The following is a 20,608-nucleotide window of genomic DNA, read 5'->3' on the forward strand; positions in this document are numbered from 1 at the left end:
ATTCTGAGCCCAAAGATTAATCTGAATGAATCTAGTAGAAATACAAGAGATATCATATTGTGATATTTCCTTCCAAGGTTAAAAAAAGGATGGTGAAATCTTTATAAGGAATATACAAAGTATATACTATTTTGAGATTGCATCACTTCAGCGCTGTGGTTAGTGTCTACCTATATCTGCTGACAAGCCACAAACGCCATTAGAGCAAGCCTTTTACAATATCTCTCAAACCTCAATAATAAAGAATGTAGGAAAATTAAGTAAGAAAGAAACAGTTTATTTAAAAAATTTAAAGACTAATGAAAATATTGGGAAGTAAATTCAATCAATAAAAAGGACATTATTTATTATACTTATCCATATATAACAATGTTTCTGAAACTTCTGCAACAGTGTCAGTTGTAACATATTCCAAAATTAGTGGTTCACCATCAGACAATAAACAGTCTTGTAATAAAGAACCCATAATAGCATCCATTGGTAAACAAACTCCATCTTCTTTCCGGAAAATCTTTAGTTTGGGTGCGCCAGGTTTTGAATTGTTATTTTCTGTGTTTAATTTTTTTGAAAACAAATCCAAACTTCTTCCCACCTAAAATGAAACAAGTGTTTAAATATTAAAAAGACTAACAACTCTGGAATACATATAATCAAATAGTAAATCTATGAATTTTTTAGTTAAAAACTAAAGAAACTTAAGACACACCTTTATTTATTATAACCTCAAGGCTTTTTTATTTTTTTAAAATTAATTACATTAATTAATGAAGTATATTGAAACAATTAGATTTATATTAATGTGAAATATTAACTGATTAACTTAGTTTTATCTTTTAGTCAACCAAACCTAGATGTGATATTAAAACCTCAAATTTTGATTCTGTGGTTCAAATCAAAATACCAGTGATGATTACAACATTATAATCAATGAATGATTCCAGATTGTTCAGATTTATATAGTTCATCAAAATATTTTCAAATGGCAAATACGAGGTGTGTCCAAAAAGTATCTGACCTTGACGCCTGGCATGAACTGACGTTTCTCGGCGGCAACGACAATCTGGTCCCCTTCAAAGTACTCCCCTCCACAAGCTACTACCTTATTCCAACGCTCCTCGCACTTCCGGAAAAACACTCCTTAAATTCATTTTGCGGAATGGCTAACAGGTCCTTCGTCGCATTTTGTTTTATTTGTTCAACATCGTCAAATCTTTTTCCTTTCAAAGGAATTTTTAATTTCGGAAATAGCCAGAAGTCACTAGGAGCTATGTCAGGACTGTAGGGAGGCTGTCGTTAATGGGATTTGACTTTGCGTTAGCATACATTTTTACATTGGTCTTATTGGTAACCATGATGGCAACAAGAAAAAGCAGAATAAACAAATTTGTAAATTACTGAGATTTCAACTTGAGACTTTTACTCATAGGTAAAAAGAAAAAGAGTAGAAAGTTAATGTTAAAACTCGGTGAAAGGATTTGATTTCAGCGAACTTTAGTGTTGTAGTATCCCCTTTGTACCTTGTAATGTGATTCCTGTATTCCCATGATTGATCTGACACAGTGTATCTGTGTAATAATTGGTCCACGGGAGGTTGGATACTCTCTAACAGACCTCATAGAAACCAGTTATGATTTTCTTTGCCCAATTCACAGATAACACTTTGAAGCTACTACGGGTTATAGGGGTACAAACATAAGATGCAATATTCAAGTAAAACACAAGTCTATATTTTTCATATTGCTCAAAATGTTACTGCCTATTGAAATGAAAAAAGACCAAACATTCTGTAAACTTACTGATATGAATATTTTATATGTACAATTCTTTTTATTATTTTAAACCATTACTCACAGCATTGTGACACTTTTCTGAGATATGTGATTTGAAACTGTCCTGACCATCAAGCAACCACTCTGTGATAAATCACTAAAGGATACTTACTGTCCAGGTTTTAGACACAAAGAGTGGACGGCTTGTCTGTGAGGGGTTGTTCAGAGGGGGATGAACAGTGAAGAAAATGCGATCGGTCGTCGGGATCTTGTTGTCTCCCACTGCCTTTCCTTTAATTTTCATCAGGCGAATCTTGTTAGCAGTGGCTCTAGTCGCTGTGTCTTTCTGAGCAGCTTTTAGTTTTTCTTCAACCTAAAATAAGTAGCTAAAATAATTAGGCTCAAATATATATGATAATTATTAAGTCTAGTAAGATGTTAATCTTACATTTCTGTTGAAGTATCAGTAATATAATAAGTACAGTTCTCAGATTTTATCAATACTTAGCTCAAGAGTTTAACCCTTTGTGATCAGCATTTAACTTATATGATTGTCCCCTCATATTGCCATGACACATCAGTGGCCATAAGATGTTCTCTGCCTCAGATCATTGATTTATGACCACGTCCTGTCCTTCACCTTAGCGGACCACGCCATTCAGCTCGCCAGGCCGCTAATTGTCACCCACAGTATTGCACAGTTTTAAAATTCAATCCTTATCCAATTGTGGCTGGAAAGTGCTGCAAACTCTAAGCCAAATAAGTAACTAAAGTAATATTCCTCTATTTGTAGCACATACCTTAATACACATCATTCAGAATTATTTTTTCTGTCAGTGTCAGTGTCACTGTAGCTGCTCTCGTATTTCCTATCTACTTATTAAAATACTAGTGCACTTGGTGGAGACGAAGTTCAAAATATGGAAACGAGATAATATTCTACTGATACTATAGACCTACTTGAGACTGATTATATTTTTATTTGCAGATCCACCTATCAAATCAACCTATAACTTTAATTGCATATTACTTGGTTCATTTAAAAGTAAATAATAAATAACCTAAAGATGATTTCAACTTTGAAGCTAATACACTTTGTAAATTAAGTGACAGTAATTTAAAGAGCTGAAGGGCTAATACTTATATTTGAATCATCGTAAAAGTAACGTACATGGTTATGTAAGCGCCAAGTTGTGATGAAGAACACAGCCAGCCACTATGTGTCGCCCAGCGAACTGAGAGAACAACACCTAAAACTAAATCCAAACTGAGCGAAAAATAAGTTGAGACCACATTTATCCCTAATTGTAAATGGTTACAGTCTATTGTTGTTGTCAATACTGTTTTATTTGTTGGACCGTGGGCCAACTTCTTTTTAACTTTTGCACTGAATGTTGGCTATAACATTACTGCAACAGCCTTAGTTTGGTGATCAATGAGATAAAAACTAATGTTTTAAAACTATTATTTAACCATCTTACAACGAGAATCTAATAAATTTATTCTTTAGTTGTTGTGACAATCTACTATCAATGGAAGTGACAGCGAGTCTTACATAATAACACCTCCACTAACTATAATAATATATTATGTTTATTCTTTCACTGCAAGCATCCAGTTCTTCTACAGAGTTGTCACTCTAAAACTTATTTCAAATTCCCGGTTTCTTACTGGTCGTATATTTCCGATTCTCTAGTCCATTTTCAAAATAAACAACTGTAATATTGTATATAACCCTTGTGCTGAATGCCACTTGCAATGGTGTTTTGTCACCAGCTGTATTTGCAGGAAACGCAAGGAGACTAGAAAATATCATCGGAAGTGTTATATATGAGAAATTTGGTGATGATTCATCGCTATCACCTAAGCTCCTTTGTTCGTATATTTATGTCTTTAAATGTGTCCACATAACTTTGTATGAAGAAAATAATTTTATTTTCTGTGATGTTTGGAAAATAAATATATCTAATTCGGTAAAATAAAGAGAGCAAACAATTGTAACAAAGCGCTACTGTGGGGCATTTGTGCCTGGCAGGTACACAAAGTTTTGAGATCAGGATTTTACTGGTACAGAAGAGTGGTTTGATAGAACCAAAATATAAACTAAAGAAACTTTCATATGAACTCTTCTTTTACACTTGTCTATCATTTTGAGCACGTAAAAATCTAAGAATACCACGTTATCTCAAACGAATTTACAAAAATTCAGCAAATCAGATATATTTGTAATACTCTACTATCTTTTTAAGTCATATCCTCTTCTACTTTTAAATATGACAGAAATGGTATATTATAAAACAGTCTTCCTTAACTCAAATCTTAAGCAAAGCAATCTTTTACTCAATACAATACAAGAACAATAATCTAACAATTAACCCTTCCAAAACCACATCTCTAAATTTCAGCAAGAAAAGACATAGTCCCTCAAATAGATGATGTAACAATAGAAACCCATACAAAATTTCTCTGTGTTATATACTTGATAGCAAATAAACATGGACAGCGCTACAAAAAATCAGTGCTGGAATATATGTTGTCCGAAGAATTAACCACGTTGTGGACTCTCTTCAGCCAAGACAGTTTACTTTGCCCTGATGGAATCACATCTTCATGGCTTGACAGCGTGAAGAGAAACTTGAGCACACAACATGAACCGAATCCTTGTTCTTCAGAAGAAAGCCATAAGAATTCTTGCTAATCTTGACCCTCTACAGACTTGCAAACCAGCTTTGACCAACTTAGGAATCCTAACAGTGGTGGCTCTCTACATACTTGAAACCATAAAACATGTAGATGAAATAAATTCTATAAGAAATCATGATCAAACTATTATCTGGGAGAAAAAAAACCTTCTTATGCAGGCTGTAAATTGAGAAACTATCTACCGGACTGTCTGAGAGACCTGTCTGGCAATAAGCTGCACCAGAAGCTAAATAAGTGGTTGATTAAAAGACCGGTCTACTCATTAAAGGAATGTTTTGGAAATACTGAAAAGTAACATGTATTTTTAAGTATTTATGACACTATTGTAATTCTTAACGAATGCGCAATAAAGAAAATTGTATTGTATTATTATTGTATTTTAAGTCATATCCTCTTCTACTTTTAAATGTGACAAAAATGGTATATTGTAAAACGGTTTTCCAGAGTATATTCAATTTATGTAAATATATATGGCCATATATTTTTATTAATTCAGACTTGCTACTCATTTGTACTAAAATATTTTAGTTAGGTTATTTATTTATGGTTTTTCAAAAACCGACAAAAACACATTTTTACGATTGGTAATTTATGTACTAGTTGTCCGCCAATAGATGCAGCAGATTTGCGATGATGAGTGTACATAAATACAGGACTGCAAGCAAAAAATTATTTATAAATCAAGATTAAATTAGCTATGTACGGGTTTTCATACACATAGTACAATAAAATTTTGTTTTCATGATCGGTAGTTTTCATAATACCAATCAGCTGCAAATAAACGCAACAGACTCATGGCGATGCATGACAATACATGCAGAAAATACAGAACTGCAAGCAAAATATTACTTACAACTACGTTTTTCATACAGAAAGTACAACGAAAACACGTGTTAGCAATCAGTAATATCGTTGTAACTAGTTGTAATATTGTGATATCATGACTTTCCAGTATATTTTAACTATTGGTATCAGAATCAAGTGAAAAGATCCGTGGTATTGAGTATTGGAATCGATTTGTCTCTAGTAAAAAGTCCAGGGACATTACAAAAAGTCAATCACAATCGAAGCTTTTCCAGGTTTTCAACATAGCTGGTAATCCTGGTTACATTCTCTGAACCGTGGCTCTGAATATATCACACTGCCAACCAATATATAAAGAATGCATCAGAAAGTTATCTTATATGAAAGTTACCGAAGAGCAGTTAATTGTGATTTATACAATGAGTAAACACCTGTACTGAACAGTAGTTTTCATTGTTGCCTCCAGAAACAAGCATAATTAACATAATCAATTACATATTTCATGTTTGCTTCAAGATGATTCCTTACACAAGAATAGAATAACATGATCATGACAACACAACTTTGATGTAAATAAACACAAAAAAGGCTGTTGTTTAAGTCACAACTTGTAATTAGATTGTAGTCATGAACTATGAAACAGCATGAAATAAGACTCCAAATACATTTAACGATTGGTTGTATGATTTGGTTTGAACAGTTCAAATTTTCCAACTGTTCATCAGGGTGTGGTGCAGGGAAGTTGTTCAGACGAATAGTTGGTTGGAGGCCTGATGGGATTTCCATCAGCCGTAGTTCAACCAATGCCACTCAGACGACGAAAACCGATGTCTGTGGGGAATTCAGCCGGCTGCATAGGCCATCTGCAGAATGGGTCAAGGTATGGATTTGACCATGATATCTAACCATAACCTCACTCTCTTTAAATAACTTATGTAATCTGAGGACCTATCGGAACGTGTGTGAGGAGCAGTTTTCACATATTTAATTGGTGACGAATGGTCGGCTGACTTTAATCGTTGGCTTTAAACACACTGCCCACACACTTGGTAAAAGATCTAGTGACATTATTATCCAAGTTAATGATCTACATACACAGTTTTATGGATCACATTGCTTAAAATACGATGTTTAAATCTTGATTCAAAGAGGTGCCGAATTAATTTTTCATTTCATAGGTTCTTAGGGATGAAAAATTGTTTTTGATATATTTCAGGTTTTACAGGGAGATTCCCAGCTAATTACCAATATTTTTCCTGATATGTAAAATTACTGGCTCATTCCCGATTGGGTGGCCACCCTATCCTCCTGTCCAGCTGTTGTTACAGTCTACTACTGTCAAATGTGGTAAGAGATTATGTTATTTCATAAATACAATATAAAATAAGTTTTCTAGGGGAAATTAATAATTTTCAGCTTTAATAGTTTTTTTTTTTTAATACAGCGGTAGATTATTTGTTCTGAATTTGCAGCACTGCAAAAGAAATACACTATTTAATTTGAATAATCAAGCAATGAAGAAATCATTAGTTCATAGTAAGTAAGTTATTACACACCAATTTTTTTTTTCTTTGATGAAAATTCGCTAATAATGTAATAAGCAGCATATCATCTGAATTTCTGTTGTAAATTCTAAACTAGCTTGGAAATACAATTTGATTTAATTTTCTACTTCACCGCCTCTTTGATCTGCGATCAGGTCCTAGTAGGCCTATTGGTAGATCCACTACCGAATCTGTAGTTAAAAATGTTTACTATAGCGATTTTTTGGCAAAGTATTAATTGCCATTATACTGAATTTTTACTAAACAAATGCTATTTTTGATAGTATTCTACTTTTGAAATCTAGTTGTTGGTTACTATACAAATGAAATCTTTAAACACTTGTAACATAAATCAATACACTCACTTGCTTATCAGTCTCCTCTTTAGCTTTGGCGAATTGCATCTTAGGTAATCTCCATGGCAACACATCCTCTTGATTAGCATAACAGCTGTCATGGTGACGATGGGTGAGACAAAAATGGAAGCCACATTTGGTACACAGCATCTCCACCGCACTGCGTTCCTTGCATTCTGGTGCATGGCAAGAGAACCACTCTGATGTACTCTGTTCAACACAAGCTTTTGTTACAGTTCAGTCGTACTGAGCAATATTGTGTTTCACTATTGTTACACTTTAACCTGACATGTATCTACAAATGGTCAAAATAACAAGGGATTTTTGGCAAAAACATTTAAATAAAATATATTTTTCAATTAAACAATTTTTAATACTATTATTAACTTTGTTTTTAGGAAGAACTGTACATTTATTAAGTACAAGTAGATACATATAAATATTATTATTTTACATAAAAGGTTTTAACTAGCAAACTAGTAAAACATTTTCTACCCAAACTGGTAGTAAGTTCTTTTAGGCTTAAAACTTATTTTTACAATTATTTCCAAACAAATATAAATAATTAATAATAATTACAATTACTTGAAAATTCTTCAAATTTATTTATTTAAATATTTTAAAATTTAAATCTACCCTAAATATTTCCCAGATTCATAAGCTGTGTTGAAATTTAATATAATACTTCAACGGACTGCATCACACCAATCAGGAACTTAAGTGACTGTGCTTAACAACCAATTAGAAAATTAAATTTCAACTTTGTTGTGAACTGTAATATTTCCCAGGTTCTCTTCTCCTAAACACTGTAATGCTATTTTGGCCCAGTGTTGTAAATAAATTTTGTGGTATGCTTCACAACGGTTTTTTAAAATTTAATTGATCTTTCCATGGGACAATCAATTCTAAACAATGGTTTTATTCAATCTTTGCTTTGCAATTTATTGTCAAGAATTTTTCATGGATAAATTGGAGCCAGTACAAGTGCATAACTTCAGCATTGGACTTATTTGTGAAACAGCTATGGTGAGAGTAAAAACCCCCAAACAACATCAACAAATTAAGACTGCCTTAAGCCAGATCATGACCAATTGTTACTTAGCAAGACACTTCTCAGCTATAATACGAAAAGGATCCCTCTCCCTCCCACTAGAATAACATCACAGTCTCAAACATCAATTGACCGTATTTGCACTAACCTAAAGGGGGATGAAGTGTCTATCAAGATTCTAAGTTTCAGGGATCTCTGATCACATGACCAAACTTTCCATTCTCAGATTTGAATACAAAAGACAACTAATATTAGAGGAAAAAAACACTTTTAGCGGTGACAATATACATAGTTAAAAACATTTACTAACTTTTCAAACCTGGGATAGCACTTTCAACAGTGATAATTTTGATACGGCTTAAGACAATTTTTCCAATATTATTGCATCGGCATTTAATCAAACTTGTGCATATAAAAAATATAACCAGCATAGAAGCAAATGTAAAATCTGGAACATGGGACTTGACACTTTAAGGAGGGATTTCTTAGATGCCAAAGGTCAGTATCTCCTGACAGACTTATTAGAACAAAAACAGGAGACTGCCGCCAAGAAAGAATTATGATATAAAAATAAAAAAGTTCAGATTTCAATCAACAGCCAAACAATTAATAGCATGATCAGATAAAAGACTAAAACCATCTGGGATATTATTATTATTATGAAAGAAGAACCAAGAAGGTCTTCCCTATGAGGTCCCAAATAATTAAAAGTGACAATAAAACTTGTGATGATCCTCAGCAAATAGTAGAACACTTTAACATGGTTTTTACAACTATGGCTGACTCTGCTATTTTAAGCAACAATCCTATAAGGAACCATAATAATTTACAAGCAACAGTACTTAAGCAGCTTTATATCCCCCATTCCACCTTCCAGCTAAAGTCTCTGCAGGAGTTGATGAAATTTCACCAAAGTTGTTGAAGTTCTGCAGTTATGAAATACCTTTTCCTTTAACTATTGTCATAAATATGTCTTTTCAATCTGGTAAATTTCCATCAACTAAAATTTATCTAAAGTAATTCCAATCTTCAAAATGGGTGATCAAGGTGAGTCAACAAACTGCCGTCCAATCTCACAAGTTTCAACATTTTCAAAAGTTAATGAAAAGTTTATTGAGCACATCACCGACCAGGTAGAAGCTAAGAATGCAACTGCAGCAATACATCTGGATTTTAGTAAAGCATTGGACACCCTTGACCATGAACAACTATAAACAAAATTTAATACCATGGGAGTACATGGCACTGATGCTAAATGGTTCAGAAGTTACCTGACCAATAGAGAACAGATAGTTGAAATCGGGCAAACCTAAAATAACAAGATTGTACAAGTTACATCTAATCCACTTCCAATTCTGAGGGGTATCCCGCAAGGATCACTCCTGAGTCCTGGGTCTGGTTCCTTTTACTTTATTTAATAACAACCTATCCAAGTACCTGAACAAATTTACCACAACTCTGATGTATGCTGATGACACGGTTTTGTTCCTTTCTGATAAAACCTCAGAAAACCTAGAGATTGGATCATTTACAGCAATGAATATAGCAGTACAATATTGTCACAAAAACGACTTGGTTAACTCAGCAACTTGTACTCGGGACAAAGAAGGAAAAATTGTGTACTCGCCTAAGGTCCAAGCAGCAGCAGAGAAAAGTACTAGGGAATGACAATAGATGAAGACCTAAAATGGACATCTCACATTGACATCTTGTGATGGAAATTAAGAACTAGCTTGTATACCATTAAAAAAATAAAAGCAGTCCCTGACATAGCATCAGTCAAAACAGCTAACTATACCTTATTTGAATCTAACCTCCACTATGGTCTCCTCATCTGGGGGGGTTCTACCATTAGAAATCTTCAGCACATAATGGTAGCCCACAAAAAAGCAGTAAGAGCACTTGCTGGCTTACTGTTGAGAGTAAGTTGTCCTACAGCTTTTATCAACCTCTCAATCTTTTTGGTAGTATTCCTGTATGTGCTGGAGGCAGTAGCTGTTGTTCATGAGAATGGCTTTGCCAGAGGTTGTAACATACACCAATACAACACCAGACGAGCAACAGATTTCCATCTTCCTGCACAACATCTTTCTCTGTTTGAGAAGCCCTTATATATGAGCTTAAAACTTTGGAACTACCTGCCTGAAGACTTCAAAGAACTTAATACGAGGACATTCAATATTAAAGTGAGGCTGTGGCTGCTGCAGAATCCTTCTTATACCATTGAAGAGTACTTTAAAAGAGGAGAAACTGACAATTGACTGGACTCTGACCTTTTATGAATTACTATTATAATAGAAGTAATTTTTCCTCTGAAAATATATTGTAACTTTAGTTCTTCTCAATTGACGGAGTTAAAATTCTCAAAGAATTTGTAAATAAAAACGTGTCTGTTGTCTATTTGTATAAATGACCACCATACTGGTAACATCCTGCAAACCTTACTTTGATATATGACATGGCATTAATTGAAAATTATTTTTAAGATCAATAATACAGCTTTCATAAGTGATTTATTAAATATTATAATTCTTGAAGAAATTTTAATTTTAGACTTTTTCAACTCTTAAACTTCTGTAGAAGCACCATGAGTTGATTTTTGGCAATGGCTCTACCAGCAAAAATCAATATAAGTAAGATCTATAATTTCATCTTTATATTTTAACTCTTATCAAAACAATACATTTAACCTATTATTACTAAGCAGTAATTGGAGTTGATATCTTGTAAAAACGTGATTTCATAAATAACTAGGCTATTATTAGTAAATAACACCAAGTTGTCCTTGCTTAATCAGGTAAACTATTTACTTAAAACCTTAATATTGTATTTTTACAATTGGCACTGCTAGCTCTGGTAGTTTGTCAATATTTTTTTGAGTTTGTAAATAACACCAAAAAATTGAGGTAAAGATGCCAACAACGGGCTTTGAACATAATTATGACTAACCTGGTTACAAAAGTGTTTACCAGGCTGCAACACACATCAAACCAAGCGATAGTCATTTTTAAGCACAGGAAATCACTGCTAGAGAGCAGTTACTGTCCTTTGTAATAGCAAAAACAATAAATAACAAGCTGTACATCAAATTGTGTGTACACGAGAGTAGCACTGAGTGTACAAGTCTATTCGGTTCAGCAGCTAAAATAGTTAGTATCTTTGAAAACTTGTCATTTGTCATCAGTAGATAATTTTGCATTATTAAAGAAAATAATTTCAATACGACATTATACATGTAATCACTACTTTGAGACTACTCTGATTATCTGTTGTAATACAGTGATAACTATATGATTGTCATTCAATATGATGTGCAAAAGTCACTATTTGCACTCAGAAAAGCTTTTGTCTGCAGCATATTGTTATTTTATTGACAGACAACTGGATCTGGTAAAACAACAAACGTTTTATTTAGCAAAATAATTTATCAACTTATAAATAATGTACTTTACAGTAAAAAAATGTTATTATTTTATATTTATGATGTTACTTTATATAAAACGTTAATACTGATAGACTAACGAATCTGCCACAACTCACAAAATGATACACAACTTACAAATATTAATGAACTTTCTTTAATAACCTTTTCTACCGACTACTACAAAGAGTTCGCTATTTTCGGTTTTATGGGAAACATAGTGTCAACTAGAAGATAGTTAAATTACTGTAGCTAATGTCAAATATTTAACTTACCCTTTTCTCTTGGATAACATTGTCTACAACTTTTGTACAACTGTGGTTTGAGGGGAAGGAGTGGTCTTTACAGAATGTTCCTTGACATAGTGAACAAAGAACAGGCAAAAAATCCAACTGCTTACAATCAACATGGCTGCAACGTTCACCCAATTTTGGCAACTCCATCTGAAAAAAAAATCATTCAAATAACAAAGCTGCGCAATTCCACACTTTTAAGATAAGTTATTTAAAATAACGAAAGGTCTTACATAAAATGAAAAAACAGGACACAAAATAAGCAAATTAAATTAAAAATTTAATTTGATTGAGATTAGCATATTGCCTCCTATGTAAAACACTTGGTTTCTAGTTTGTAATAAATTCAACAATAGAAAGAGGTCAGGCATCCTTTCAGCATTTGATCATTTATCATTTATTTCTGTTTTGAAAAGTATTGCATATTCAAAGAACTCTATAGGTTTATGGCTGGTAGCTTATTATTACATATTTTTTTAAATATCAAAATTAGAAATTTTTTATTACCTGCAGATTTGACTTGTTTGTTTTACTAAAAGAAATATGATGAAACACTTAATAGTAATTATTAATCAGTTTCACAATACAGTGCTGTTATTCCTTTATTGATTAGTCTGATGCTGATCACTCATTTGACTCAAGGAAAGATCGTTCCACTTGGATTCAGCTTCTTTCACTGTCATATGAGTGTCACCATTGTCAGCATCTGGATCTGGCAACTCTTCTAGTGGCACAGTGACGTCCTCGTGTGGGAGCTTATCTTCTCGCCAAGGGTCGTCGACAATGTCAAGCAGGCGCCCTTCTACTGTAACTTGGCTGTCCATTAAACAATATCCTGTAAACATATATTCTACCTAAAGATAAAATAATATAAAAAAAAACACACAATACTGTTAAGTAATTTTTTCAAACTAATGAGGTATTTTTATTTTTACTTTATTCTATATTTTTGTACTAACACTAAGGCGGTGTATGTGGATTCAGAATTTGAGTTAAGGTGAGGTTATATTAAATTTCATAAGAAGGGGAGGTACATTGACTACTCTTTTTCCAATATTATATATATGACAGCTGCTAATAAAGGGCGTTAGTAAAATGTGGAACAACAATTTTAAGAAATGGATTATAGATTCTGATTAGCTAGAAACTATAATAAAAGCAAAATGGCTTTTTCTACCATAAATGTCCTTATCATCTACTGTTTAAAATGCCAAAAATGATGTCCCTATCTATTGTGTATAGTTGGATAAAGGGAAATAATGGAACACATATTATTTCATATATATATACAAAAAGAAGAGTCTCCCAACTTCAATCAAGAGATTCCTGTATTAGTACATAACTTTAAAATTGCAGGACGATCAAACCAAAAAGTTTAGTCCCCACAAGTTATTCCCAAGGCTACATAATGTTAGGTACTGACTTAAAAAATATATGGTGTATTAAAATGTATTCTTTTTTAAGTTACGTTCTACCAAATGTTGATTTTTCTAAAAATAACATTTAAAATGGTATACACTTACATTATTTGCATAAATTTATTTTGAACAAGTAACAGAAGTAATTAATTGTCCTGTAACACTTTATCAACACAAATACAAAATAGCAAATTTATACACTGCACAAATTAAAATAGAAGAGCTATTTATAGTAGTAGCAGAAACATGTGATTTCTTTTAAAGCCAATAACAGATTATGGCAACCACTGACTGTCATACACCAACACAAACTAGACTAAGACATACATCAGGAGTCACCAAATGATGGACCACAGTCTGGATCAGTATGAAAAAAAGGTTTAAGTTGAAAATGGTCAGTTTTTGCCAGATTGAACAGATTTGTATTGTTTCACATTGCTAAATCGTGTTAAAGCAGTATCAATGTGCTTGAGTTGTCAACAAACAGCTGTGTTAGTTAAAAGCTTGAATATTAAATTAAATTACGAGACCAAACACAAATCATTTGCCATAAATTTTCCAGTAATCTTCGTGAATCTAAAACTGTGAATTTATTGTCAATCAACATATCTTCGACTCAAATCATGAGTTGTTCAATGATTGAGTAGGAGAAATGTGGTGAAGGTTTTTTACGTATTTCTTGAACTCTTGCTAAGCATATGAAACTATTCACAGATACTGACATAGTTAAGGAATGCATGCTGAGGCAGACAATGTTTTGTTTGGTAACAAAAAAGATGTTGAAACTACTCAACGGATTCTGTTATCTGCGAGTTCTACTCAAGAAACACACACGTTTTTGGCTCCTTTTGGCCTTGTTTATATGAGTCTTCTGGTGCATGATTCTATTGCCTTGACTTTCGCTAAGGAAGACCGTGACGTGTTTTCCCATGGGCACGGCTAGGTTAACCCCTGGTCCGTAAATTCCGAATCCTGCCCTAGAGTCAAGGTGTAAACCATCTGTGTAGAACTTAATGCACTGATTACTCATGGCAATTAGTGGATGATCTGTTAATTGGCGGATAGACTATTAGCCTATAGGAAATTGTAATGTGATTTTGACATATAAGTAACATAAATAAATATCTCAAATACAATTACAGCTTCAAATTGTGTTTACAGTGATACATATTAGCCTATTAAGTTATTTCTTAAAATTGATTAATGAACAGGATATCTGTTGATAATAATATGGTTGGTTCTAATTACAAATAGCGGCTGCAGTACAGTAAGATAGGTACAACACTCGAATGGAATAAAATATCGATCAGAATGATTTAAATGCCATCAGACTTGTTTACAATATAAAGTAAGAATTTTAAGTACTACGCTACTCAAACTTATAGATAAAGTATAGTATAGTATAAATAAAGTTATATTATTTTCTATAATCTAAAATGGGTTTATTTCTTTTATATACAAAATGTAGCTTCACAATAATACAATTTTAGACGTCTAGAACGTAATTATTTTCAACATTATTGTTCGAAAGTAGTTTAAACAAAGTTAAATCATGTGTATGGTATTTGAGTAATGGCCATTAGAAATGGGAAATACTGTTATTTGTCAATAACCTATAACAAAATAACGAGTTGAGGTATTATGTATCGATCAAAATCACTTCCTTCTCTGATGGCAACACCACTCAGTACAAGGTGTAAAAAAAGTTTATAATTATGTTTGCATTAAGGAATTTTTGTGATTGAGGTCGAGTGGCAGTTATTTCCAATAACTCATTTCAATCCGGATAAATCTCTTGAATGTATAATGTCAGTTTACCAAGTAACACCAAATGGTTCAGAATATATCATTTCTAGTTTTGTATAAGTAGCAAATGAAAATTCATAGAGGTTGAGGTATAGCCCATTGAGACAAAAAATAACATGTATAAACATTTTACACCAAAAAGGTGTACACCAAGAGATGTGTTAGAGATACCAGGAAACAGTCTTATAATGGATGCGAAAGGGTTAAAAAAATTTTATTTTATTGTTTGCCATAACAGAAAAAGTATATTGCAATAAAAGCTTTGAAGGATTCAAGGCTAGCACTTCATTTAAACATTTACTATTAAGATACACAATTTAGAAGTATGGCTACAATATAATAAGCGGCCACCAACACAATTATGATCATCGATTTTAAATATTGATACCATTGAATACAACATTTGACCTATAGATATTCATAAGTAATCATTGCCAGCCTTACCCAGCATGGATCACTTCTGGCTGGTTTATACCTACCAGTTGAACCCACCACTGGGCACAGCAAAAACTGATGTCCCACTTCAATCTGGGCAACCTTATGGATGTCCAGTAGCAGCACATCACTAACCGCAAATGTTGAGATTCTGGGGTTCATGAGCAATTCGATAGGTCTAGTCTACTGTGGAAGATGACTATTGGAGTTGGTGGGGTTTGTTCCCTTACCTCAGAGGCTCTTGTTAACCTCAACAAGGGTGTGCCCCCCCCCTGTCTACTTTGACTGGAGAGGCTGGTTCAGAGCTGGCCTCCCCTTCTTCCGGGATGACTTTGAGATGTAGTGCCCTAATTCTTCCTCATGGATCTCGATAGGAGGCGGCCCCTACTCCCTAACCTTACCCATCCTGAATATCCTATCACTCCGGAAGCAGCGCAAAAGTTCTTACAGGACTAAGTGCAATTTATAAGCTTCTTGTCCTAAGAGAGAAAAAAAAAATCATTGCCCGCTTTCTTTATTTAGACTAATGACGTTATTACCAGCTGTTGCTAGTGACGTCATTACCACTGTTATTTTGTTTACGTAGGAGAAAGCAACTAATTTTATAAACACTGAGCAATGTTTTAAATGGTTACAAGATAATGGCTCCTTTAAATCCGAATTGTCCAGTTTGTATTGACAAGATGAAAACTAAAAAAGAAAAGTAAGAACAAACTTTTTTTTTAAAAACGAATTTGAGAAGACTTTTTTTGAACATTCTAAATTTGGTTATAATATATAATACTATTTTAGTTCAAATCAACCACTCTATAATTTTTAATAATTAATTAATTTACTTTTGAAGGCATCAGTACCTGCTGAAATACCATTTCAGATTGGTTAAAGTAATCGTAAGTACTATGCTGCTCAAATGTCGTTTAAATATAGTTTAGTTATTTTATGCAATCTAAAACAAATACATTTATTTTACATATAAAAGTATAGCTTCACCATAATACGATTTTAAAAGCATAAAACTTAATTCAGTTAGCTCAAAATTAATTCAAAGTTAAATCGTGTTCAGAAATACATTTAAAATTAAAACATGTGTTTTGTTATTGACTAATGGTGGCAAGAACAGTGACGTATGTGTATTCTTTGTTTCATAAGCGGTCACTTTGACCCTTGAAAATACATAAGGTAACTAAATGTTATTGTTTTGTTGTAATTATATTAATTATATATTATATTTTAATTTGTAAATTATATTAACCCTTAGAGCGCTGAATAAAAATTCCTATATTTTTCCCTAGCGTGCTATTAGCATAAAAAATTAATTTTTAATTTGTTGAAAGTTCTATTTCATTTAATATTTCCAAAGTTACTATAGGCAGAAAAAACATAAAAGCGGAATTTTTTAAAGACTTTTGTTTTTTTACACATTAAAATATGTAGGCCTACAACACAAAAAGAGGGAATTTGCTAATTTCAAAAATATTTTTGTGAATGAAACACTTTGTAGCATGAAGTGTTTTAAATTATTGAAATAATATAACTGTAAAAAATGTTCAGAAATAACGTAAAACACGCAACTCAACACAGTAACAAGCTTACGCGCAGGTCTCGTGAACAACACTGTCGCCCTCACCACGCGGGAAATCCCGTGAGACGCGCCAGTCTGCAGGTCAGAATGGCGTTAAGTTGCTATGACAACCAGTTTCGGATCGGCAACGGTAGGCCGAGAACAATGAATGGAGCGCAGTTATTGTCTGAGGTTCGATCAACATTCTATCGGCTGTTTTACGAACTATAGTTCACGACAAAAAATTAAAACTTCGATTGCGAGATTTACCGTAATACGCGTGAAGCGTCATTTTCACCGCGCGAGTATTCCCGTAATATTATATACCACCGCGCGTGGTAAGGGTTAATATTGATACTTTAATTTCTAAGTTTGAAAACAAGCAAAACCATAATGTTCTTTGAAATATCTATTACATTATTTGATCCGATATTTTGTTTTTAGTCTTAGACAGTTTGCTTTTAGTCGTTTGGATAGTCATGAATGTCGATGATTCGAATCATTTGATAATCATCATCCGATTGTGTTGGTGGCCGCTTATTATACTGCATCCAGAAGTATTAACCAAATGGATAAAAAAATCATTGACTAGCAACAAGATATAATTGATTTCACACCAAACTCACTGATTGCAGAACATAGCACCTTACTTAATATAAAGTAATGGCTGCTCACACCAAACTGGTGTGTACTCTTTAACAAAATATTTAAAAAAATAGGATAAGAACCCATTTACATCCAATTCTGAAATTTTGTGTATATGTAGTCAATTATAGCATGAATAACATATATTTTTTTCAAAACAATTAAAGGGGGCGTATTTTTGGTTTTGTAAAAACCATATGAATGATATATCTTTTCAGAAGTATTCATAAACAAGGGTAGGGCTGCAGTATAATAAAAGGCCACCACCACAATAGAATCAAAGTATAGCCTTAAAAACAGTAACAAGTAACTAAATGTTAAATTTGTTTGTTTGTTACATTTTATAGACACACAACAAATAGTTTTTATATAATGTAATTCGTGTCAACATTTTTGTTTCTATAGTTTAGATAATCATAAATATTATTCTATTGTGGTGGTGGCCTCTTATACTGTAACCACAATTTGAATTGCCTATAATGTAATTTGGTTTAAGTACTTATATCAAGGATTTATTACTCATGAATATAGATTATTCGATAATCATGAATAGGATACTGTTAATTCAAGTATTAGAAGCTCATTATATTGTAGCCTAAATTGCCTTTTGTTGTTATCAATATAAAAATTATGTCAACACAGTTGCTTGACACTTATCGTAATTAATCCCTTTTATTATAAAATCACGTAGTATAGGTCAAACATGACAAAATTTAAAGATTTTTACAAAATGTAAAGTAGGTAATATTAGCCTAAACCATCTAGGTTAAATTGTAAATAATACACATAACCTACTGTAAAAAATAACTAAACATTTAATAGACTACGAACCTTTCAAAACTAATACAATATTGTTTGGAAACCTTATGCAGCAAATATTTATTTTCTTGTATATAAAATTGAACTAGAATATGATGAGTAAGTAACTACACTTTAGCAAAAACAGAAATACCAATTGAAATGAATAGACACATGAAACGCAAACGACGAACGATTGGATGCATGTGCATAGAGTAAAGAATAAAAAGTAATAGACCTGTGACTGTAAAGAGGAACAACATACTTCAAAGAGGAAATATTCATAACAACCTTATGCTTCTGATGACATAGTGTTAACGGTAGCATTTGCAGTGCTTAACCATGATGGTATAAAGTAACCAAGACTTTTAATAAATACCGTCCATGACAAGGTTAAAATCAGAACTAAACATTGTCATGTGTATAAAAATACCAATACCTTTTATTCATATTTAGTCGACAATCATAAGTTTTGTAATGCTGAGACCACAACAATTATTTAACCAGATATCATGCTTTGAAACGTTCCTACAAGGTAACTTAGTGGAAGTTATCTAAGTAATCTGATATATTGTACTATGATCCAAACTGACTAGAATAACTTGTCTGAAACCAAATTATACAGTATCTTCTCTTATGAGTTACCATATTGGCAAGGAACAACATTATATAATCAAAATACTAAAGACACTGTTAAAATTAAAGTACAGTTTATAACATGTCCGTTCATTACACTAACGAGTAAAACTCTAAAAATCTTCAAACCCTTTATAAGTTGATTTCATACAACAGAGTAATTTAATAGTTTAATTTAACTATACTAGTAGAAAATTGCTGCCAAATGCACTGCTGAAATTGTTTTAACTACAAATTTGTCTAAAGGTTAGTACAAAAGAACGATACTTCTGTATTTTAACAGTGGTTTTGTTCAAAATTTTGGATCCTCTCACATTATTGTGGTACTTTTGAACCTACTAAATGTACTGGTTAGGTACTTCTGGTTTAGCATTTCTGGCTGTAATAATAAAACACAACCGATCCTAATGGGTTAGTACATCTTGGTCTCATGAAAATATATATATATATATATATATATATATATATATATATATATATATATATTCATATATATAGATATATAATATATATAGATATTCAAATACTCTGTATTTTATATCCTTTTTCAAAATGACATTATGTCTAAATATTAAAAGAAAACAAAAACCCTTTTTTTCTTTCTTTATAGAAGGCTTCGTGCATTTATTTTTCCTATTATATATGAATATACAAAAAACACACATACATATACACATAATTAAGTGAGTCTAAAAACTGACATTTCTCAAATTTCAAATGGCAATTTCCTATTTGGCACCTTATTTCTGATGTAAGAAATAAAGTAAAACAACTCAAACACCAACTTTGTTTTACTTATTAAAATGTATTCATACTATAATGCAAAGTTGTATAATACATAATTTTCGGCCACTTCCGGTTTAATATTCATGATTATTTAAAATACGCATTTGTTAAAGTGACCATTCATTGTTCCGCGAGTAGCAAGACGTATACGTTCATGTTTCTTTAGGAAAATCATTTAATTAGCCTACCTATTTGGTTTTATTTATGTTGTAATTAATCATGTAAAGTTAGTGCGTTAGTTCAGTTTCAAAATTGTGAACATTCCTTGGTTTGGTATACTATTCCGTTTATTTGGTACGTATTTGTTTGTTTATCTTTCTTCCATTATGGAACAGAACGCTCATGAACATGATCAAGATTACATGTCCTTATTTAGGGAGAATTCTAGCATATTAGAAAATTAGTACAAATCATTTTATGGTTAGATTTCTGATAAGGAATTAGATAACTGGCAAACACTTAATACAATAAACAATAAAAGAAATATTACTTCTTTACCTGACCATGGACCCAAACGCTATTGTTTCAACTCTATTCAATTTAGTTATAGCTATGAATTATATCCTCTAAAAACGTTCGATG

The 20,608-nt window shown here is 32.3% G+C and overlaps 1 protein-coding gene across 2 annotated transcripts; it reads right to left on the bottom strand.

The window, feature by feature from the left end:
- Positions 1-329: 329 nt before the first annotated feature.
- On the bottom strand, positions 330-18,808 carry LOC124359133 (AN1-type zinc finger protein 1-like). Of its 2 annotated transcripts, none has more exons than XM_046811616.1 (5): positions 18,638-18,808; positions 11,924-12,091; positions 7,186-7,386; positions 1,942-2,142; positions 330-592 (listed from the first exon to the last, which is right to left on the bottom strand). In XM_046811616.1, exons 2-5 carry the CDS (start codon positions 12,089-12,091, stop codon positions 341-343), a joined length of 822 nt encoding a protein of 273 aa, XP_046667572.1. In that variant the 5' UTR covers positions 18,638-18,808; the 3' UTR covers positions 330-340. The 2 variants fall into 2 exon arrangements, with proteins under 2 accessions (XP_046667572.1, XP_046667573.1); XM_046811617.1 differs by lacking the exon at positions 18,638-18,808 and adding an exon at positions 12,449-12,591.
- Between the last annotated feature and the right edge of the window lie 1,800 nt (positions 18,809-20,608).

This window comes from Homalodisca vitripennis, chromosome 4, assembly GCF_021130785.1.
Source record: "Homalodisca vitripennis isolate AUS2020 chromosome 4, UT_GWSS_2.1, whole genome shotgun sequence".
Lineage (NCBI taxonomy): Eukaryota > Metazoa > Arthropoda > Insecta > Hemiptera > Cicadellidae > Homalodisca > Homalodisca vitripennis.